Raw genomic sequence first — 22,934 nt, forward strand, 5'->3', positions numbered from 1 at the left:
ATGTTTCATTATTCTTCTAAAATATGAAAAAGATTTGAAACATTTTCTGTTCAATTGGTACTACCAATAATAGCACTGTTTAAACAAGCTAACTGCTAGAATTTAATTACCCATTAATTGTTGTCAATTAAATGGGTATCTCTAATCGTGCGATAATTAAAGAGTAAGCAGTAGTACGTAGTTATATTCTCAACTTGGCAAAGATCATAGAAAGCGGAGTAGACCCATAATTAAATTAAGGGCGCATCTTCTATTAAACATTATTGTCGTTAGCTGATTCACAGATTATTATATAATGCTATTAAGAATTCTCGTTAAGTTTATGCACTTGAACGTCGACGAGGTTCAAGTTTGGTTAATTGAATACTCACGGCATGGGTATGAGTATGAGTATGAGTATGAGTATATCTCTGTGCATTTCTATAGATCGGAGATTCGAGGAGCGAATCGCACATAATCATTTGTATGCAGGTGGAATGGTGTCATTCTGCCGCACGATGGACTGCGAATTTAAATACGTGGTCCGTGGTGAAGGAATAAACTTTATTTGATACAAAAACATCAGAGCTTCTCATATGTACAGGCAAACACGAAACGCAGCGAGAATGGAAGTGTAAATGCCACTAAAACTGACTAAACAATAGCTGAAATTGCATTTAACAAGGTTCTTTAGCACGCTAAAAACAATTGAAATGCGTATAGGAGGCTATCATCTACACAAATGCAGATACAACTACGTTTACGATATACGATATATATATATGCTTACGACATACAAAAGTGGAATGTTGACATGGAAATGCGCTTCGGATGCATCGCTCCTAGGCTGAATGATCTCTGGTGCCGATCTCCCCCGGTTTTCCTCTCCTACACTTAGCCTTACAAACTAATTAACAGCATATTGGGCAAAAGGCAAGGCTCAGACACAACTCTATTGCAGCTCTTAGAAGCGGATTTCGTTGCGCTGCACCTGGTCGTAAACCTGGGGCGTGAGCAGCTCGTACCGCCCCTTGGAAGTCTGGTAGTACAGCGAGTCCTTGATCGCGTTCGGATCGTAGCCCTCCTTCTGCAGGTCTACCTTGCGCAGCTTGAAGGTTCCAGTCAGGTCCACCTTGGTGAGCAATCGAATGATCTGGGGACGAGCATAGGCGGGCAGCACCTTGGCCAAGCTAGCGGCGAAGACGTCGAGGTCCAACTCTCGCTCCGGATCATAGATGGCGGCCATGCCGGCCCTTCCCTCGGTATGCGGAATGGTTACGCCGTAGACTACGGTATCCTTGTACCCGGCCACATTGCTGACCTGCGCCTCCACCTCGCTGGTGGACACATTCTCGCCCTTCCAGCGGAAGGTGTCACCGGTGCGATCCTTGAAGTACAGATACCCCTTCTCGTCGGCAACCAACAGATCTCCGGAGAGGAAAGCCATATCGCCATGCTTGAATACATCCTTGACAATCTTCTTCGCGGAGGCCTTTGCATCGACGTAGCCGAGGAATTCGCGAGAAGGATTTCCCTTGACGATCTTGCCGATGAATACGCCTGGCTCGTTGGGAGCGCACAGCTGGCATAGACCATTCCTATCCCTAATGGGCTCCCCGGTGTCCGGATCGGCGCGAATGATCGATATTGGATAGATCTTGGGCAGGATGCGCGACACAAAGCCGATGGCGCCCACCGTGTTGTCGTGGTTCATGATGTTTGCATTGCCCTCGGTGGCGCCATAGAACTCGCCCACCTTGGCGATGTTGAAGCGCTGCACAAACTGCGGCCAAATCTGCGGACGCAGTCCGTTTCCAAAGACCAGACGCACTCGGTGTTTCTGGTCGTATTCCGAGGGTTTTGTAGCTAGAATGTAGCGAGCCATTTCACCGATGTACTGACCAATCTGAAAATCACAAAAGCCGAATTAGAGACAGTGATTTAGTTAGGCCATAAATCTCACTTACAGTTGCATTGTACTTGGCGCAGTCGGCGAAATAGTTGGATGCCGAGAACTTCTTGCGAATGGAGACGGTGGAGCCAAAGAGCACCGACTGCCCCATGCACATAATGCCACCAGCGGTGTGGTACAGAGGCAAGGGCGTGTAGAAGATGTCTTCCTCCTGGAAACCCATGGTGTAGTGGATGCCAGCAGCGATAAACAGATACCTAAAGAACAAATTTAGAACCATTCCATTTTAACTTAGTTCAGAAAATCTATTGCACTCACCGGGAGTGAGAGATAACCGCAGCCTTTGGCAATCCTGTGGTGCCGGAGGTGTAGATGTAGACCAGCTTGTCGTGGTGGTTAACCTGCGTCTTGTTAGGCTTCTCATAGCTGGCGGTGGTCAGCAGCGCGTTCAGATTCTTGGCCTGCGGTATGTTCTTCTCCGTCTGGCTGTTGTTGTTCTCGTTGTTGAACTGGAAGAGTGTGAGGTCCGATGGCAGATCCTTGGCCACGTCGGTAACAGCTTCCAGGAAGTCCTCGCCGTAAATGAGAGCCGAGCAATGGGCCACCGTTATGCTGTGCAGCAGGGAGGGACCGCGCAGATTCGTGTTGATCAGCGGTGTGATCACACCGATCTTGGAGAGACCCAGCCAGGTGGCCACGTACTCGGCGCGGTTCTCCAGCAATAGGGCCACCACATCGCCCTTTTTGTAGTCCTGAGCCTGCAGCACATTGGCCACTTTGTTAGCGTGCTCGTTCACCTGACGGAAGGTCCAGCGTTGCGTTTCACTGACCACAGCCACCTTGTCCGGATGGGATCGAACATTCCGCTCAAAGACGTCCGCAACCGTGTAGTTGAGCCGCTCATGGCGCTTCGTGTACCTCAGCAGCTTGATATAGGCCCAGAGAGCTCTGTGAAGGGGTATAGAGTTTAAATTTTATTAGTAAATTAAATAGCTCACCTAATAAATCGAGGAATGTTAAAACGAAACATGTTAAATTAGTTAGTGCTATATAAAAGTGTGTTGGCTAGACAATATTTTTGAACATAATTTATCTTCTTTGCAATGAAAAATCCACAAATAACTTGTATAACCAACGGATATTGATATGTTACTCGGTTTTGGAGGGAAAGTGTTTGATTAGCGGCTAGTTGAGGGTAATAGCCGTACCGGCATTATCTTCGCCATCAATCGCGTGTGTTTTAGGGTTAGTGTTAGTGGTCTGTATAAATAGCCCACAGAAATCGAAGCTAGACAAGCGCAACAGCCGTGATGCGATAAACCCAGAGATAAACCCGCTCGAAGTGGATGCAATCCAATCCGAACGTGGTAACCTAGTCCGACCAAGCGAGCCACAACTTAATGACGCTGCTAATTTCGAGCTGAGTAATGCAAAGTTCACGGGAAGGTTGATACAAAATCGTATTTACTTCGCCAGTTTCAAGGGCTTTTGAATTTTCCGGGAGAAAGCTCTATCTATAGCTACAGGTATCTAAATCTGACGTTTATAATTGCATTTGCAATCAGAGGAACAGAGCTCTTACACATCTTAGTATCTTATCACTTATGAGGATTGAGGGATTTATACTGTAACTGCTGGTTGACCTATGTTTATCAATATTGAAGAAGCTATCGGCCAAATAAATAAACCTACTACACACTGAACCGAAGCAGATAATGTTTATCATTGACTAGCAGGTTGAAGTAATTGCACTTGTATTGACAAATGTGAGTTTAGAAATTGGATTTAGATTCCTTCAAGTTGTTACACAGTATTAATATGTATAAGTTATAAAGAGCTGCCTCTGTAATACAATAGTTTCCTCGACAAGTTCTAGAATAGCTAATGTTACGGTCTGAAAGGCATTTGCAAGCACTTAAGATCCACAGAGATTTGATACGATAGGGAAGAGTGTGGGGTAGAACTAATCCAAATCGCTCATTTCCCCGTTGCAAATAAAATAGTTCGATGGGCCCTGTATTAGAAAAAGTGGGAAAAAACCTGCACTCGACTTGGGACTCGACCACAACGACGATCTCAATTTGAATTCGCTTTGCACCCGTGCGTACTTTGCACCGCCAACGGGGCAGTGAAGTGTCGATAAGATTGCCGACTACAGCTAGTTAACTTAGCTTAGCGCTTAACGCACATTAGTCGCGTATTTATAGGGTTTTTAATCAGGCCTTATGACCCCCATCGAGTGCTTTGTTTGCTTGGCTCTTTTTGGAGTTGCTGCACATGTTTGCCCGCAGATTGGATTAGTCGACTTGCTGGCCGAGCGAAAAACTTCGATACGTGGCCAAGGCTGACCGGCCAGACTTGAAGTTGATCTTAAGAATCTGTTGTGAGCGCGAAATATACGAATGGGCATTTAGACGAGCTGGATAAATTGGAAACCAGTGTTGGCCTTGGCATGGAACTTGATCTGCCGAGTTTGACTCATTAAGCAAAAACTGGCGAGCAAATTTAATGCTGCCATCTTCTGCTGAGAATACTTACTATTTTAATGGCTTTAACATTACGTATTTAACCTTATTTATGGTCAAACATAATTTTGAACAATGCGTTGCAATGTGTGAATGTTTTTTGAAGGCTGGATCCCAATTCCAACTTAATTGAATCTTAAAATACTTAGTTCAAATAAACTGTACAGATTTTACTCCTATTTGTTAAGGTGTTTGGTTTTGGCTGTAAAAACGTATATTATTAACAATGCCTGTGCGAAAAAGCAAAATCTATAGCGCTTCAAAATACATACACAAGTCAAAAGGCGACACTTCCGCTTTTTTAATTATCGTAAGGTAAAGCCAGACACAGTATATTGATGAGAAGACATACATAATTTTGACAAGCTTTTCGTTCGTTTATTGCTTGGTCTAATGAAATAGTTTGGCATGGCCGTGGCAACCCTGGAAACTCAACACTTCCACAGCAGCCATAATAATATCAATCTAATATCAAATGAAAATCTATATGGTTTTGAATATTGTTGTAATTTCTTGAAATTCATACTCTTAAGAGGTTAGCAAAGTAATTTTGATGTAAATCCTATATAAACAAAAAAATCAAAGACTAAGACATTCTTCATGTAAAATAGGGATGCAGTAAGTAGCTGGTTGCATATTTTGAATACTAAGCTAACTTTCTGCAAAAGGTTCAAAATGTAGGTAGCCCTGGCAACCCTGGTAAGTTGGAGGCGACACTTCCGCCATCATAATGACCCAAGCTTTGGCTCTCTGGCTTACGTTTTCAAGAACAGATCGGTTAGTGTGCCAGTGGTCTTCCGCCTGACGCACTCGATCGGATTCGGATCGATTAGTATGCGCGGAGGGTTTCGCTGGGCGACGATCGTACGAAGTCAATGGTAAATAAAAGCGAGTTTTGTTTTGGTTTCTCGTAGTTTTTTTTTTTTTTTTTGGGCCGGGCGACCTTGAACCTGAAGAAGTCAATAAACTGCTCGTAATCGAGTGGCAAAAACTAATAATTTGCGTTGACTATTCGTCATCATGGCAGATGGATCACTTCCCCGTGAAGTTTTCTCTTTTATGGTTTTCCCAACTGGAAATGAATGCTGCTGATGGCGACCCAAATAGATGGAAAACGAGTTTTTTCCACTGTGGTTTCTGACTTTCGTGTACGAAGTGAACCTCGCACTCGGCTGATTTTTTCAGTTCGCTGATGTTCTCAATCGATTCACAAAAGAAAAGACCCAGAGATGTTGTTGTGTATTGAAATGCAAACCGCACGGGGGCGGTATTGTAAACTTATCACTGGACTTGGTCTTGGGTACAGTATGCCCTCCCTGAACAAGAGCAGCACTCACGTCAGATCGCGACTAGCGGTCGCACCCGCTATGTACAACCAGCGCCAGCCGGGTTTCGTCAGCAGCAGAGCCAGCAGTGCGACGAGCACAGCAAAAATCCAGCCCATTGTGTGGAGCGTGTAGATGACGCAGGCGATTGCCAAACCGAAAGCGACCGTTGCGCAGAAAAACCGAAAAATGACTAAAAACCGCTGGCGGCGACGACGCTGTCGATCGTGTGAGCCGTCGGTTATCGACTTTCGATCAGCTGGCCGCTTGGCGTTGCCAGATAAGCGGAAAGAAAAAAGATCGTTAGTATTCGAAATGGGTTCTGAGATTTAAATTCTTACATTGGTGCTGTAGAGCGCGCAGTTGTCAATGTTTATTATCACATTGCTGTTCGCATAGTTGTCCAACAGGCTGTTGTGCTGCAGAGATATTTTTGCATTTTAGTTCAGTCTTTCAAATTTGAGTGTGTACTTTGTATTGCATGACCACTGTGTTGCTCCATATGTTGCATCAATTACTTACTGTAAGCTCAGGCCTCGGATGACCAATATTTGAGCTGTTGTAACGCAAACGCTGATATCGTTCGTTGCGCTGTCACAAGAATCCATTGAACATGTAGAACGGCAGAAAGTGTCGGCGAGCCTTGCGAAATAGCATTTTCCGGTATTTAAATGGGAGTAACTTTGCAGTTTTTAAACTATTGCCGTTGCTTGTTTTGGTTTTGTAACTTGTCCTGCGCGAATTGTTTTTTTTTTTTGAGAGCTTTTTATGTTGCTCTTGGAAACTAGTTCCAAAAATCCAAAACATCGGTATGCGGTCCACCTCTAACCATCGAATGGCTGCTCGATATCATCAGCTGTCCCAACCACCAGGTGGCAACTCTTGGGTCCAACACAAATGTTTGGTTTTATTTAGCGGTTTTTTTTTTTTTTTGTTTATTGTCTAAACACTGCCTCGACATGAAGATTTTGTGCGAGGTTCAGGTGGTGAATCGCGCCACCCAGGCGAACAAGACGCCGCGTCCCGTGAAATCCACACTGGCCATTGGCTACAAGCAGAGCGCCAGGGATGCGAATGGAAACACCAAGAAGGAGCTGGAAATGGTGCTCTTTAGTGGACAAAACAAGACTGGGAATCGCTACAAGGTCAAGGATAACATTCACGCCGTGCACACCAAGTTTGTGCTGGATGGGAAGACCACCATTGGTTTCCTACAACCGCCAGATAACCTGCTCATCAAGTGCGATCCCATACAGCTAAAGGGATTCCTGCAGACCCTCAAGCTGGGCATGGATGGCAAGGACGCCATCAATTTGAGACTGAACATAAACGCCGCTACGGCAATTCCGCAGAAGGCACAGCCCCAGGTGCGCATGGTAATCAGCAAGCGGAGCGAGTATCCCATCAAGGGATTTCCGCGCACCCTCAAATCGCTGACCATCAACAACAGCCAGCTGGTGAAGCTGAGCTTCGAGATATGCACCTTGCGCAACCTCACCAAGCTGGATGTCAGCGGTAACAAGCTGACCAAGGTGGATTGACCATTAAGTTATCATTGTAGCCCATTGAGTTAAGCTTCATTCTGCCTTTTAGATTCCATCGGAGCTGGGTCGCCTTCCGCTTACCTCGCTGCACCTGGGCAACAACTTACTGGGTTCTCAGAATGACTGGTGCTGGCTGCGGGGCACTAAGCTGACTCAGTCGCTCGGCGAGCTGGATCTGTCGGGCAACGGGCTGAACTACTTTCCACCTCCGCTGGTTAAATTCGAGTCGCTAGTATCGCTGAATCTCAACAACAATCTGCTGAGTCGGCTGCCCTTTGCCATTCGCCGGATGCAAGCACTGCGTAAACTTTACGTGTGCAGCAACAAACTGGAGTCCCTGCCCTCTGCCGTCGAGGATCTACGGATCGACCTGCTGGATGTGTGGGACAATTGCTTCAAGGAATTCAATGCAGATGCCGCGCAGCAGATGTCTCTGCAAAAGGCGGCATCTAATTCGCCGCAACCCTTGTGGCTTTTGACAGCCCGGGCTGTGGATAAACATAAGCTGCCCTTGCCCGCGGGCTCAATGCCCGCTTTGCTCATCGATCTGATTAGTGAGGCTCCCAGATGCCCATGCGGCGAGCTCTGCTACGCCCAGCGCAAGGAGGACCTCTTCCAGCGCGTTGTTCAGCCGAAATTCACCTCCATTAAGAACCTCACGTATAGTCGCGAGCATCAGATCTACGCGGATGTGGTGCTCTGTGGCTCTAGATGCATTGCATATTTTGACCTGAAGGTGCTCTTCAATATAATCTTGTCCTGATTGAATTAGATGGTGTAAATTCGTAGCTATTACTCAAAGATTTCTCTAAATTATTTCTCTAAAACACATCATTGATCCAACATTAAATGGCGCGGAGCACTTATTTAAGTATACCTATTTTTATATACTTAATCATTATCTGGTTTTATATTGCTCAGTTATGTCTTCATTCACCGTACGCATTCATATTTTTTTATACTTGTACTGCCAATAAATGCGAATTAACGATTATAAGTTAGTAGGATTAAGGGCAAAATAAACAGAAGTTTAAGAATATGTTGCAATTTAAGGTATCCAAGGAATACGTAAGAATAAGGCATTGATTTTCCTTTTGGGCAATAAGTTGAATAGTCCTTGGATGCAGTGAATCCTCCTTCACGGCACAATTTCCGTGGCATAAAGACATTCACACGCACGCTTGGTTGCTTACTTTGTTTTCGTATTACAGAAGCTCGTTGTTTTTATTATTAAAAGCTTCGTGCGTATGTGACTTGCATAAACGATTTTTTATCAGCCGGCTCAGCTACTCACTCCACTTTGTGCCTCCTTGGCTTTCCACCACATACGTCCATCCATTTCTCTACACTACCTAGGTGTCCATTTCCTTTCTCGCTTAATTATTAAAAAATCTATTCCCATTATTTGTTTTTCGTACCTTAGAAATATGTAAGATATATATGAACGAACTTTATTTGTATATATTTTAAGCCATTGAAAGGGTATCCGAGTGTTGGATATCTTATGTTACCCTCCTGCCTCCTTATCATTTGCCATTCTTTGCTTTTCTTTAGCTTTATCAAATCAAAACTGAGATGTGACGCCACTTTTTTAAATAAGCATAAACAGCGACGCAGCCTTCAAGGACCTTCGCCATCTCCAGCTCCTTCGCTGGGCTTTAATGTGCAGCTGGGGAATCGGGCGGCGAAGGCAAATGTCCGTTCAGGACGAAAAGGATGAGCCATGACTTGTGGCAAACTCGAGCCTAACTATAAAAATGTTTATCAGCATTTGTCTGTTTGGAGGGGGGAGATGGGGGTGCCTTGCTTCTCTAGGCTGCCCCAAATCCAATTTTGAGCAGCATTTAAGTGTCCTGGCTCCACTGCCTCCTTCGCAGTTCGCCATCTTCCCTTGCAAACTTTCCTTTTTGTTTGCTATGCAGATGCGTGAGTGGGTGGTTGTCGATTTGTGTGTGGGTGTGCGGGTGTAAGTGTGTTTGCCCACACGATGTCCTTTTTGCCTTTCGGCCCTGACTTTGTCGCTTTGTGTGCGCAAATATTTGGCATGACTTTACATTTGAGTCGGCCAGTAAGCCCAAAAGAGGCAATAGGATCGCCCAATGGCGGCAAATCTCTGCCATGTGCATATGGAATTTTGGCTTATGCTTGAATGTGATTGTAATGTTTAATTGGAAATGTAAATACTTGCGTAGCTTGAAAAAGTATTGCATTTTAATTGAATGCCTGTAGCGCAGGCTACTTCAATTATTTGAGTATTTTTTTCAAAAGGGAAGAGTTTAAATAATTTTTCATTTTGCATATTTTCTTCAATAAATTTCAGGCCCTTAAGGGAAAGCACGAGGCCTCTAAAAACGTTGTTAGCTCGCCAATTTGTATATTTTATATGCCCATAAATGTAAAAAATCCTTATAAACCATCCAGACCATATAAAAACGTTTCCAAAGTTGGTCTGTCTGGCCTCCAATCCCATACCCATACCCATTCCTCCGATGAAACCAAGCAACCCCGAATCATTTGCACTGCGCCCCAAAAACCAAAGGCCAACATCAAAAAATGTGCCAAGTCAGCGAAGGGAATGGAAATTTAGCGAGTGCCCCAAAAATACCCCCACTGCCACATAAAGAGGAAGGGGGTGGAGGCAGTAAAAACTCCATTAACTGTCATCAAAAATGCATTTCGCATGCATCAAACCGAAAATGGTAATGGCCAGGGTATCATCAAATAGAATAGAATGAAATGGCGCAAATCAAAACACATTGGCATAAATCAAAGGGACGGACTACAAAAAAAAAAAAAAAAAAATGAAAATGGCGAACCACTTTTATGGCTAATCCTCGAAGGAGGCCAGAGATGACTCCCCTGGCAACATTTTTATGCGCAAATTAACTTTGCAATTGCCGGGTGTTTTTTTTTTCGGGGGGGGCAACTCCCGGGTGAATCTGGGGTGGATAGTCTGGGTGTCACTCCCCTTGCATTACATAAAATTTATCCCCAATTTGCGTGCAGCGGGTAAACATTTTATTTGACTCGTCTGGCGCTCTGCTCCACTTTGGCTTATCAAATTTTATTAGCAGGCCGGCAAATTGTGCAACAACACCACATTACGGCCCAAAATAATCCGTGGAGCCACAAGCCACCCCAAGTGCAGGCCACCAGTTCTTCGACCTCGTCTCAAGGTATGATTTGTCGCCGGCTATCAATTTCTTTAACACAATACCAACATCCCCCATGGAAAGCTGGAAAAGCGGCCGGAAAAGTGCAAACACACGCGAAACTGTTGGCGACCCCCTCGATTTCCTCCTCGGTTTTCCCCTCACTTTCCTTTTTGGGGGCGCGTGCAGGGATCTAATAAAAACGTTTTCATAGGCTTATGACCGCCTTCCATGAGCCAAAGAGTCCCATTCCTGCACTCCCTGTATATTTGTCTTAATAATATTTCAAATTTACCCGCTAACTGTTACAGCAAATTTAGATAAGACCCACAGAAAATCAATAAGCTCACTCGTAGAGAATTTTCCCAGAGGGTTGGAAAAAGTTGACTTACCTTGTGGAGAGACTGAAGGAATGCCCATAGAATGGAATCTTGAGTTACTGGACAAAATGGGTAGGAAAATGAATAAATGATATAGGACGTCTGGACTGTAAGAACTTAAAATTGGTAAATACGAACTACTATTTAAAAGTAAAAGTAAGCAAGAAAAACATCGGAAAAGAGCAGGGAAAAGGGAAAACCCTTTTGGTTCACATTCATATACATATATCCGAAATCAGTTAAGAAATCCAATCTTTTCCTTGCGAAGGCCGCACAAATAGAGGATATGATTTCCCTTGCATTTTCCATATTTACGATACCAGAAAAAATCAATCAGAGTGGGCAATCCTTGAATATGGAATCGAAAGTCACTGAGGCGCGCACTTATGCTGGCAAATCGACGAATCCCCAAGCCCTCAGCTTGGGCATCTCATAGAGAATTCCCTTTCCATCTGACCCGCAAAAATAAAAAAAACTGACCAATCCGCGCAGTGTTAGATGGGAAAAATCAAATACTAGACAAACAGCAAGGAATGGGGGGAAAATCAATTTTCAATTTAAAATTTAGATGCTCATCCCCTCGATTCCATTCGGCTTGCCATAAAAGATAAAGATGAAATGCGTTCGAGCGCAAAATGTAAATAGAACTCTCGTTTAACCGAAACTCAGGCAGGCGAATGAATGCCACAGGTTGTATTTGTGTTTGTCTTTGTGCTCCACTGGGTGGTTGGGTGGTTTATCAGTGGGCGGTGGGTGGCACTGCGTGTTGGCCACACGAAGCGATTTCAAAGCAAAATATTGCCGCATAAATCTGAGGCAAAAAGTTTTGCTTTGCGGTCAGCAGAGGAGGGCTCTCCGCTAGGGTATACCGGAAGTCGAAAGGGTAGATTAGGCCATTTTAAATCTAAGATCTATGAAAATCTATATATTATGATAAAATATAATAAATGCATATTTATGGCCTTACTTTCCTTTACTGGCTAAGTAAAATATGAATAAAAACTTATTTAATATATATATTTGCATTTTAAAATGTTGTATTTAGCATAACTTATTTTTTAACATATATTATTACTTACAATTGTACACTTTATTAAGCAATTTACAACTGAAAATAAGACTGGGTATCCTATAGTCGAGTTCAGTTCTCTGGCCTTCGTATTGAGTTCAAGTTGGCAGATATTTCCCTTTGATTTTTATCGTGCGGTGATTTTTTTTTTACGAGCTCTTAGGCAGCTCGGTTCGTCTGTGGTCCTTATTGTTGTGCCTGCTCCGGAGTTGATTATTTGCCCAGTTTTCCGGAGGGGAATGGGAATGGGCATGGCGGAGCGTGCATTTCATTAGCCGAATGTATCTCGCAGATACTGTATCGCACAGATACCGCATCTGTAGCTTTGGCATTTGGCAAACGATTTTATGCCGCACCGCTTCGACAAACAAAATCAAATCTGGTGACTAGGAAATTGCTTTTGCCTACTTCCGCCGACTCCTTTTCAGCCATCCGAATTATTTGTTTAATGCAACTATTTAGGGAGCGTTTCCATTTCGAATTGCTCCCTTGTGTAAACAGCGGCCGGGAGTGATGAGATGATTAAAATTTAACAACATCAAATATTTGCAGCCGTCTTTGATGGGCTAGTAAAATGTTTAATAATAATATTAAATGCATAATTCATTTTGCAGCCCCGTCTAATAGGAGTTCGTTAAATTTATTTCATTCGCCTTCATGTCTTCGGGCCAACGTAAATGTTAAATATCAGGAGCAGTTAAATGCCAGGGGAACTCAACTTTATTGCAAGGTTCCTGCGAAAATTAATTCATTAGCATTTTATTACTTTGGCATAGTGACGACAGCAGCAGCCCCGAGTCCTGGGTGCCCGGTTTCCGGTTCCTGGTTCCTGGTTCCCGGTAATGATGTCGTACCTCGTCCTATACTACCATTGATTGCCAACTCCCACCCATCGTTACTCCGTGATCTTCTGCGCCGCTTTGATGTGTAATTAAATCAATAATCACTCTGCAGTCGCCGTCGGCGGAGAGAAGTTTATTAGTTGATTGAACCAGCAGGTGGCACAGGTGGATGCGATGAGTTTGTCTGGGTTGGGAACTTGCTGTCAACTAAAACTTAATATTAAAGCGATATATAGAGGCAAATTGAAGTCACATTTACAAATTCTATATAACAGATGAGAGATAACTATTGAATTCATAAAAGTCGCCTACATGAAATGCAAACTGAAAAATGCTTGGAGAAAACAGGAGAAACAAAGTCGAAAAAATAGACCGCGTCAAAGAATTTTCCATTTAATGCCCAATTAACGCATTTTCCACTTGGGATTCACCGAAGCGAGAGATTTGTATACCTTTAACGGCAAAAGGCTGAAAAACAAAACGCAAACAGGAATCGTGAACGTGCCACAAAGCAGAAAAGGCCACCGAGTCGACGGAGTTCCAGATCCCGGGATCCCGACTTCTCCACTCCTCCGGGTTTTCTGGGTTCTGGGCTCTGGGTTGCCTGAGCTCTCCGGGTGCTCCACCACAAATGGGAATGCGCGGCATTTGTCGCTTGGCTGCAATTGCAAGCTGGATGAAATAAAAAAGATGGAGGAAGTGGGCCCGGTGGCGAAAACAGGAGCTGCACTTCATTAAAAAAGGATGCCGGGGCAGAGGCATCTTCTTGGTCGTTAGGGAAACTCCCGACTTACAATCACAAACACAAGCACTTTGGCAAGGACGACAGGCGCACAGGCTGCTTCGAAATGAGTGATGTAATGTGCCTAACAAGGATCTCCTTGCCAGCCTGCTCCTCCCTCCTCCCTCTACTCCCACTTGCTCATTGTTGCTTGTTGACATAACGAATGCCTTAACATTTTTCGAGTTGCCTTCACTTCAGCGCACCTCTGCCCCGCCCCCTCACAGTACGACCCCTGTGTGTATGTGTGTGTGGGGTACACTTCCGCTCCACTTACACATAAGTCGCCTCTGCTGACGTCGCTGCCGCTGCGCATCTGGAGATGGGCATTACTCGTGGTATAATAATAATAATATAATAATATAGTGCAGCAAACCAATTCTCATAAACATGAACAGATCTTGCAAGAGTTTCCTATATGTAGCCAATTTTAAAATCATTATGAAAAGAGCTTGAAAGTATTTCAAAATAAATATAAATAACTAATAAAATAAGAAAATATTTTCGAAATGTAACCATATTAAATCTTTTAGAATCTGGAGAACAAGTTAGTTTACAAAATTAGATGGTATGGTACAAATATATTTTGGATAGAGAATACATAACAAAGCAAAGGTCAGATAGTTATACATATATGAAATAAAACTAATTACTTTCTTGTCATATTTTTACAGAAACTCCTCATCATCCTAGTATATCCTAATCCTTATTCTAATATATCTTGGGATAAATACATAATAAAAATAATAAATACATAATAAAAAATGATGTATCCTATTTACATTTTGATATAGCTAGTGATAAATACAATATTGATCATTGTCAGATGAGGCCTTAAAATTCTTAAGATACATTTTCATATATTTATGGATAAATTCCATTTAGATCATTGTCAAAAATCGGAAAATCCCTTATAATGATATAATGTCCCATCCCTAGCTGCTCGGTTGACGTCGGCGGTTTGTCGAGTTTATGACTTTGGCAGCTGGAGGAGCGGCAGTGGATGATGGCTGATGGGTGATGTTTGGGCCTGTCAGCGGCCCTGAGGCGTGCAGAAATCATTTTTCTCGCACATTTTTATAAATCACCCTGCCGCCTCCCAGCCGCCAAACAATCGTCAAAAATTTATTTACATTTTTCATTTCTCACATTTGCAGTGGCAGCCAGCAGAATTGCCTATAATTTCCAGTGTAGGATGCTGATCCCTTAAGGTGTCGCTGAGCAGGAGGGAAAACCAAGAGGAAAAGCGGAAAATTCCGACGTGTGTAGGGTGCCTGCAGTTGACAGTTAATTATTTGTATAAATCGTTGCAGATGTTGCGGCCATTGAAGGGTTAAGCTCAGACGCATTGAATTAAATTTATTTCAATTGAATTCTACGTGTGCAAATGTGCGAAAAAATTGGATACATAATATATTTCAAATTTTTCTTTGAGGCTTAACTATCAGAAATATATATTTAAATTTAATGTTAAATTTAAGCTAGTTGCTTGAACAAAAACCATTCTCATTTTAATTTCTTGCATGACATGAAAATACATTTAAATTTAAAGGTAATATATCAAGCCCCCTTCTTTTGCCGCCAATCGAATGGGTATCGCATTACAGGATAAGGATAAGGATTGTTCCTGTTGCTCTTTGTTCTGTTATCCTTGAGCCAGCCCTCGCTTATCCTGCGCCTGCTACTCTGCCTTTTCAGCCGCTTATCAGGTCCCTGCAACTTGAAAACAATAAATATTTTATGGGCCCTTTTTGGCGAGCGCATAAATCTCGTTCTGGAAATTGATCCGAGCAACGAGCTGAGTACTGCGAAGTGCGTACGTGTTTCGGAGGGTTAGGCACTGAGGTGCAGATACAAAAAGATACAGATACATTTGCCACATTGACACACTGAGCACTTACACGGACTCAGCCCGAGTGCCAGGGCATTTGCGAAATTTGTCTTCTGGCGAGGGAATTCCCCATCATACCCTTCGTACCCATTTCCCTCCCCCATTTTCAGGGATCCCAAAACACCCGCATCCTATGAGATTTGCACATTGATTTCGTCCCTTTTTCGATGCGAAGTGTTTAGTAGGTCGCAGTTTCAATGCTTCAACAGATTTCTTGTGTGTGCTTTTCTGGTATTTCAGGGGCTCTTTTGAAGTTAAAGTATTTAGCATTGCGGCAAAGGAATTCAACTTGTTGGCACGGGCAAAGTAAAAGTCCTTTTAATACAATTTACGACGTGGAAATGCAATTTTTAAAAACTAGTTTAGTCTTGCTAGAAAAAAAATTCAACAATTTTCGGCATTTAAGTAATTTAAGATATGATTCTTAAATGTAACTTTATAATCTATTTATTATATATTCTACGATTCAGTTAGCAAATAAGCTAAGTTTGCTTATTCCTGACCCATTTAAAGAAAGATTTATTCGCTTATCGCATTATGCTTTTCACAAATATTTAGATAGACATTATCAGCACTTACTATTTCTGCTGACTCATATTCACATAGTTTTTGAATTATATTTGTGATTGGATTTCAATTGATTTTCTCGCCTTCAACGCCAACTTTTGTGCCCTCCTCTTTGGGAACTAATAAAAGTTTGAATATAACTTTTTGAGTCAATCGGCGTCAGTTTCTGGCAGTGAAAATCGTTTGCGGCTTGTGGTGAATGATTCAAATGCCCAAGTAGAAAATTAATATGCCCAAAAATACCGCGAATTTCAGGGTTTCGCAGGGGAATTTCAATATTTGCAACCAGAATAATCGAACCGACTAGTGGATAATTTGAAAATCAACTTCAAAAGTCATTGAATTGGTCAAATTCTCGATTAGCGATAGCAGCATGTTGCCAGCTGCGAAATGTTGCCGAAACAAAACGAGTTTTGAGTCAGAGTCGGAATAAGCTTTTCATATGATAATGCAGTTTGTAGCTGACATTGCAAATGTCCGATTGTTGGTGAGTTTAAAGGGCGGGGTGGGGGCGATAATAACATGCATAAATTTATACATTTATGTTCAGCAGCCCATTTAATGAACTGCGCATTGTTCGCTCTGATTTGCATAGCAAGTAAGTGCGTAGCTGTCGCCGCAAATGTAGCTGTATCTGCGTATGTACACTGAGAAAAAATCAAAGCAAAAAGGTAACAAAAGAAAAAGTTGTAAATATTGAAAATATTTCAGTTCGAGTTTGTATATATGAATCATTTAGATTCGATTTGCATTTCGCACATTACCAAGATATACAAATATCTTAAGACAATTTTCTGCGAGTGCATGTAATAGTGTCAGTGTGTGTGTGCAGTATCTGTGTGCCAAGCTGCCACTGTGTGCGAGTGCGTGTTTATTTGCTCGTTAAATGCAGAATGAGCTACACTTAGTAATTGAATAACACTCGGCTCTACTTAACTCAACTCCCACAAATGGTCAGCGAGATAAGAGGACAGCCTATATTCCATATTTTCGCCCAATTCATCTCTATCACAGCATTTGTGTTTACCTTTAGCAAATACGAAATTTCCAAAATTAATTTCAATTCGTGTGTCCGATTTGGATTCGGTTATCGTGCCCTTGCCACGCCCTCCCCAGAAGTGCGATAAAAATTATAAATGTGTATAAATAGCTAAAATAACACTCATATTCACCCGTCTGGCGACGTCGATTGCACTTTGATCGGTAAATAATTAATAAGTAATCGTATTTTTTGCCAGCAGTTTGTGTATGAGTAACTTGTTGACCAAAAACTTTGGGTTCACTATGGTTAAGGTTATTATTCAACGGCTTGATGAACAAGAATGAAAAATTCAAAGCACAACTGGTAAAATATTTTTGAAAAATTGTGCACTAATTTGAATAATTCAACTAGCTGCGGTGCTAATTTAAATATTTATAAATTAAAGAAGCTCATCGGAATTTATAAAGTGTGGGGTTTTTAATGTTTAATAATGCAATGCTTTGCTAGTCAATTAACAAGATTGTATAGATTTTAAAACAATAAAAAAAAACATATAATTTTGATTTATATATTTAATATCTCTTGATTAATGTACATGCTTTTTTTTTTTTTTAGATTGTTTTGATGTATTTAATTCATTCTTATTTTAACCCAGTTCTGTTGTTTAATGTTATTTTTCAATTCTGGAGAAAGACCTTCATTAGAATTCACTTAATCCGCTTGATTTCGAATCCATTACCAGGAAACAACTTCTGCAATAAATTTTATTTGATTTACGCAAAAGCACTTAGATTTTTAATTTAAGCTAAAGGAGACATAAACTAATTTGACGAGTGACCCATAAATAAAATGCCCATTAAAACATTTATTTATTGGTTTCCAAGCGAAGCTTGAAATCTTAATTTACAATAAAGTTTTACTTGAATTACAGGTTAATTTAAAAAACTAATATAACTAATGACTTATCAATAAGACTGAGTGTGACGGAGATCAAGGAAAGTGGTAGTTGGTTTTTCAACTCAAGTAAAGTATTCAAAGGTCTGCTAAGTTAGATGTATAGTTTAATTAATGGATTTTATTTATAGTCACAGGGATGGACTTTGATTAGTTTAAAATCAGTGCTAATCTTCACAGGGTGTGCTATTCTGAAAATTATATTACTTGGTTTCAGTTGATTTGCATGCATCTGGAAAATGAGCCAGCAATGAATCACAGTTTTCACAACGTGTGTTTGTAATTAATAGTATTTCACATTTTTTCTCTTTCCGGCTGAGCAGAGCAACAACCAGTTGGTCTTATGTATTTTTTTTATGCGGAGAGTTGAGTTGGGCGAATCAATTGGCCTGGCAACATGTTGGATTGTTTGTTTACCCGCCGAGCGAATGTTGCCAAGGTGGATCCCCTTGGGTTGTGTGGAATCGAAATCGTAATCAAAATCGTTATAACGACAAAACATCTTCTTCAGTAGTCGCTGGGGGCCGGCGGCTTTGACATCTCGTGTGCGTAAGTGATTCCAAAGTCAAGACCATTGCGAGCCGGACCCACGGCTTATCATCGACTGGCCAGTGACGAAGGCAGTCAGGTTATCGCTGGGTTGATGTAGCTAACACTGTGCCCCAGTGATTCAATTCCCTCGAAAGTATTGTACGAGGAGTGCTGATTATTTCGAATATATGTCGTGTGGGCAAGTGTCGAATTTCTCGCGTTCACAGAAGGTTTCTTTGTTGCCGTCAATCGGGACTGACATCAGTCAACAATTGTGCTTCGCACCGATCGCATCCGTCGAGCCATAGATCCCATATATCTATTGTACGATATTAGTACGAGTATAAGCGCTGAGTTTAGTCGTAAAATCGCTGAAATAATGTCGGCGAAATTGCTAATTGCGGCGCTTAGTTTGTGCCAACTGCAGTCGGGGCTAGTACAGGGTATATCATTATCGCTCGGAGATATAACCCTTTTCAATGTTAACTTCAAAACGCCAACTTTTTTGGGAAGATCCGTGGCGGTGGACAGCAATGTGCGGCTGGAGAACGATGTGGATCCTGATATTCAGGAGGATTCACACTTAAATACGGTAAGTTAATACCCATAATCGGAAAAAGTTAACGCCAATAAAATATATAGTAGTAATAGTACACATTTGCTGCTAAAATGTGTTAATGAATACGTTTAAAATGTTAGTCAGATGTTGTCATCGCTTTATTTTTGCGATTTTACGCTTGTATAGGAAGCTTTTGATTTATTACCTTTCCCTAATTATTAAGATAAGTAATTACATTAATGAAAATTTACATATCAATTTAATCGTTTGATTAAAAGTTACGCTAAAAGAAACTTACACTTAGAAAATAGCTTGTTCTTAAAATAATATCTACTATAATTACTATAAAAATTTAAATAACACCGTCCCCTTTCTCTTCTGCAGTACAGTCTGATAAAAAAGTATGGCTACCCGGCGGAGAATCACACGTTGGAGACGGATGATGGATACATCCTCACCCTGCACAGGATCGCCAGACCGGGAGCAACGCCAGTGCTTCTGGTGCACGGCCTACTGGATAGCTCAGCCACTTGGGTGATGATGGGACCGAACAAGGGACTTGGTAAGATCATAGGCTATCTCCGAATGTCCCATGCTGATTGCGTTGCTTGGTTCCAAAGGTTACCTGCTCTACGATCAGGGGTACGATGTCTGGATGGCCAATGTTCGGGGCAATACGTACTCGAGAAAGCACGTTAAGTATAGCACCCACCATGCCAAGTTCTGGGACTTTACATTCCATGAGATGGGAAAGCATGATATACCCGCCACGATCGACTACATCCTCAATTCGACGGGCGTCAGCCAATTGCACTACATTGGCCACTCCCAGGGAACCGTTGTGTTCTGGATCATGGCCAGCGAGAAACCCGAGTACATGGACAAGATCATTCTGATGCAGGGATTGGCCCCGGTGGCATTCCTGAAGCACTGCCGCAGTCCGGTGGTCAACTTTCTGGCCGAGTGGCATCTATCGGTGAGCGTAAGTTACCCCATCCTATTTATCCCATCCTTTCAAAGACAGTTTTTGCACTGGAATTCATCCAAATTTTTCTGTATCTTATCACGATCCAGTGCAAAACATCTTTCTCCTTCTCTTCCCATTTAACTAGTTCATATAAACTTATATTATTTTAACATTTTAGTTGGTCCTCAAGTTGATTGGCGTTCACGAGTTTCTGCCCAAGAGTGAGTTCATCAGCATGTTCAACCGGATCATCTGCGACGAGACAACCATTACGAAGGAGATCTGTTCGAACGTCATCTTCCTGACCACCGGATTCGATAAGCTCCAGCTGAACGAGACTATGCTGCCGGTGATCGTGGGTCATTCTCCGGCCGGGGCCTCCACCAAGCAGATGCAGCACTTTGGACAACTCAACAGATCAGGAGGCTTCAGGCAGTATGATCACGGATGGCTTAGGAACCACTGGATCTACGGCACCATTGATCCGCCATCCTATCACCTGGAGAATGTCCGGGCCAAGGTGGCACTATATTATGGCCAAAACGATTGGCTGGCCCCGCCGGAGGATGTGGAAATGCTGCACCGCAAGCTGCCCAATGTGGTGGAGAAATATCTGGTGGAGGACAAGGAGTTCAACCACTTGGATTTCATATGGGGCATCGATGCTCGGGAACTTTTGTGGGACCGAATGCTGGAAATAATGCGAAATCATGAGAATTCAGTTATCTAAAGGGGAATAGGAGTATGGTTAAAATTTAGTTATTCACAGTATAATATATTTAGGTTAGGTATTTATTGTTTAGTAGAAACTAAGACAATTTTACCATGGTAAAAGCCAATAAAACAAGTTATAATTAATACATTTTCATTGCAATTTATGTGGCTTATTTTATTTGAAATTTTTTCAATTTTTTCATCGCTTTTGCCAAACAACTAACTTTAGTTACATGAATGATATTTGTTTCAGTAAGTATTTAAGTTGAGGCCCATGCGGTAAATGTAAATTTTATTCATAGGTTAAAGTGTTGCACTTTTATTGCCTACGAACAAATCTTTTTTAGTATCCCAAAACTTGACTTTAGTTTCCACTTGAAACTTGTATACATCGGATTAGTAGAGTTTTCTCTAATAAAGTCAGATGTCGCTATCGTCGTCTTTGAAATTTCTTCTATGGGCCTTCTTTTTGGGCCTATTCCAGTTGGAAGCCCACGCATTTTTCAATCCTTTTCAACTGGCTATACCTTCAGGTCTTTTAGAAGATGCACAGTTGAATACGGTAAGTTCAAAAATCAATAGGCCTCCAATGATTAGTAACATTTGGAATAGAGCAAAGGAAGTTAATCCAGATGTACAATTCTAAATTAATATAGGGTATTAAATTTCGACTTATAAAACATCAGATGATATTGACCTAGCTTTCTAGGTTATAGCTCTTACTATAGAGGTCGGATTAGTCGCTGATTGGTCATAGTTTTATAATCTCATGTGTTCTAAATACTATGTATTCGTATACTCAAAGTATTTAAGAGCTAATCTCTAGCGAATAGTGATATAAAATCGTGTTTGTTCCACCTCCTTCTCTTTGCAGATTCAATTGATTTCCAAATATGGATACCCGGCGGAGAATTACACAGTGCAGAGTGACGATGGGTACTTACTGGGACTCTTCAGGATCGCACGTCCTGGAGCACTTCCTGTGCTGCTGGTCCACGGACTCCTGGACAGTTCCGACACCTGGGTAATGATGGGTCCTGCCAGTTCCCTAGGTACAATCGAACTTCATTCATATTTCAAGTGCACTCAGTACGATTTTCTTCCGAAGGATACATGCTGTACGAGCAGGGCTACGACGTCTGGATGGCCAATGTGCGGGGTAACACCTATTCGAAACGCCATGTTCGCTACTCCGCCGAAGACTCTGATTTCTGGAACTTTTCGTTCCATGAGATGGGCGTTTTCGATCTGCCTGCCATCATTGATTTCGTAATGATGCAATCTGGATTCGGTCAGTTGCACTACATTGGCCACTCCCAGGGATCCACTATCTTCTGGATTTTGGCCAGCGAAAGACCGAAGTACATGGAAAAGATCGTTATGATGCAGGCTTTGGCTCCAGTGGCCTTCCTGACCCATTGCCGTAGTCCCATTGTGAATTTGGTGGCCTCCCAGGATACTGCAGTTCCCGTATGTTTAAGATATTTTTTACCCTTTAGTACATATGAACATATATCTGGTATATCTTATATCTATGCTTAGTACTTCCTTAGCGCGGCTGGCTACAATGAGTTCCTGACCAGCAACAGTGTGATTGACAAGTTCAAGCGTTATGCCTGCCGGGATATCATTTCCAGCAGGGTCTGCCAGAGTCTGTTCATCACTCTTTTCGGATTCGACGGCCAGCAAGTGAACCAAACGATGTTGCCGATAGTGGTGGGTCACACTCCGGCCGGAGCATCCATCAGGCAGATGCACCACTACGGACAGCTGAGGAACTCTGGGAAATTCCAGCAGTTCGACTACGGACTGTTGAACTTCCTGCATTATGGCAGCCTATCCCCACCGCCTTATGAACTGGAGAAAGTCAAGGCCAAGGTGGCAATCTATTATGCCAAAAACGATTGGTTGGTTCCGCCGGAGGATGTGGACATGCTGTTCAACAGGTTGCCCAATGTGGTGGAAAAGTATCTCGTTCCGAATGAAAACTTTAACCACTTCGATCTGGTCTGGGGCAGAGATGCAAAGAGAATTCTGTGGTATCGAATGCTTAGAGTTATGCAATCAGTTGTTCCATACTCCTTCCATAATGATATCGATAGTATCACCACTGTGTTTGTAAATCGATTCTAATCAATGTTTTCAAATGTAAATGAAATGAATTTTACAAAAACTATCAAATAAAAGCATTCGTCTTTGTATCTAAACATTATTTACCAACTTTATTTATTTAAAATGCTTTTCCGCAGTTGCAAACAGG

The 22,934-nt window shown here is 42.2% G+C and overlaps 4 protein-coding genes across 5 annotated transcripts; 3 read left to right on the forward strand and 1 right to left on the reverse strand.

Annotated features, from left to right (window-relative positions):
* Positions 1-522: 522 nt before the first annotated feature.
* LOC6612020 (long-chain fatty acid transport protein 4) lies at positions 523-5,990 on the reverse strand. Its single transcript, XM_002036501.2, has 4 exons — positions 5,754-5,990; positions 2,210-2,839; positions 1,947-2,148; positions 523-1,885 (listed from the first exon to the last, which is right to left on the reverse strand). The coding sequence occupies exons 1-4, from the start codon at positions 5,858-5,860 to the stop codon at positions 944-946; spliced, it is 1,881 nt and encodes a 626-aa protein (XP_002036537.1). The 5' UTR covers positions 5,861-5,990; the 3' UTR covers positions 523-943.
* Positions 5,991-6,595: 605 nt separating this feature from the next.
* On the forward strand, positions 6,596-8,279 carry LOC6612021. Its single transcript, XM_002036502.2, has 2 exons — positions 6,596-7,273; positions 7,335-8,279. Exons 1-2 carry the CDS (start codon positions 6,701-6,703, stop codon positions 8,046-8,048), a joined length of 1,287 nt encoding a protein of 428 aa, XP_002036538.1. The 5' UTR covers positions 6,596-6,700; the 3' UTR covers positions 8,049-8,279.
* A 10,142-nt stretch (positions 8,280-18,421) lies between these two features.
* Positions 18,422-20,820, forward strand: LOC6612022 (lipase 3). Of its 2 annotated transcripts, none has more exons than XM_032725564.1 (4): positions 18,422-19,026; positions 19,378-19,555; positions 19,614-19,969; positions 20,139-20,820. In XM_032725564.1, the coding sequence occupies exons 1-4, from the start codon at positions 18,814-18,816 to the stop codon at positions 20,688-20,690; spliced, it is 1,299 nt and encodes a 432-aa protein (XP_032581455.1). In that variant the 5' UTR covers positions 18,422-18,813; the 3' UTR covers positions 20,691-20,820. The 2 variants fall into 2 exon arrangements, with proteins under 2 accessions (XP_032581455.1, XP_002036539.1); XM_002036503.2 differs by having other exon boundaries at positions 18,425-19,026; positions 19,614-19,975.
* A 120-nt stretch (positions 20,821-20,940) lies between these two features.
* Positions 20,941-22,881, forward strand: LOC6612023 (lipase 1). Its single transcript, XM_002036504.2, has 4 exons — positions 20,941-21,236; positions 21,549-21,726; positions 21,783-22,144; positions 22,217-22,881. Exons 1-4 carry the CDS (start codon positions 21,099-21,101, stop codon positions 22,805-22,807), a joined length of 1,269 nt encoding a protein of 422 aa, XP_002036540.1. The 5' UTR covers positions 20,941-21,098; the 3' UTR covers positions 22,808-22,881.
* The last annotated feature ends 53 nt before the right edge of the window (positions 22,882-22,934 follow it).

The sequence above is a fragment of the Drosophila sechellia genome, chromosome 2L (assembly GCF_004382195.2).
Source record: "Drosophila sechellia strain sech25 chromosome 2L, ASM438219v1, whole genome shotgun sequence".
Taxonomy (NCBI): domain Eukaryota; kingdom Metazoa; phylum Arthropoda; class Insecta; order Diptera; family Drosophilidae; genus Drosophila; species Drosophila sechellia.

What these genes read in the sequence shown, in the direction of transcription:
- LOC6612022 (XM_002036503.2), top strand. Translation starts at nt 18,814, where the DNA reads ATGTCGGCGAAATTGCTAATTGCGGCGCTTAGTTTGTGCCAACTGCAG. An exon ending in GGGACCGAACAAGGGACTTG is followed by an intron (nt 19,556 to 19,613) that starts GTAAGATCATAG and finishes TTGGTTCCAAAG; the next exon opens with GTTACCTGCTCTACGATCAG. An exon ending in AGTGGCATCTATCGGTGAGC is followed by an intron (nt 19,976 to 20,138) that starts GTAAGTTACCCC and finishes TTAACATTTTAG; the next exon opens with TTGGTCCTCAAGTTGATTGG.
- LOC6612023 (XM_002036504.2), top strand. Translation starts at nt 21,099, where the DNA reads ATGTCGCTATCGTCGTCTTTGAAATTTCTTCTATGGGCCTTCTTTTTG. An exon ending in AAGATGCACAGTTGAATACG is followed by an intron (nt 21,237 to 21,548) that starts GTAAGTTCAAAA and finishes TTCTCTTTGCAG; the next exon opens with ATTCAATTGATTTCCAAATA. An exon ending in GGGTCCTGCCAGTTCCCTAG is followed by an intron (nt 21,727 to 21,782) that starts GTACAATCGAAC and finishes TTTCTTCCGAAG; the next exon opens with GATACATGCTGTACGAGCAG.
- LOC6612021 (XM_002036502.2), top strand. Translation starts at nt 6,701, where the DNA reads ATGAAGATTTTGTGCGAGGTTCAGGTGGTGAATCGCGCCACCCAGGCG. An exon ending in GCGGTAACAAGCTGACCAAG is followed by an intron (nt 7,274 to 7,334) that starts GTGGATTGACCA and finishes TCTGCCTTTTAG; the next exon opens with ATTCCATCGGAGCTGGGTCG.
- LOC6612020 (XM_002036501.2), bottom strand. Translation starts at nt 5,860, where the DNA reads ATGGGCTGGATTTTTGCTGTGCTCGTCGCACTGCTGGCTCTGCTGCTG. An exon ending in ACCGCTAGTCGCGATCTGAC is followed by an intron (nt 2,840 to 5,753) that starts GTGAGTGCTGCT and finishes ACCCCTTCACAG; the next exon opens with AGCTCTCTGGGCCTATATCA. An exon ending in GCGGTTATCTCTCACTCCCG is followed by an intron (nt 2,149 to 2,209) that starts GTGAGTGCAATA and finishes TTTGTTCTTTAG; the next exon opens with GTATCTGTTTATCGCTGCTG.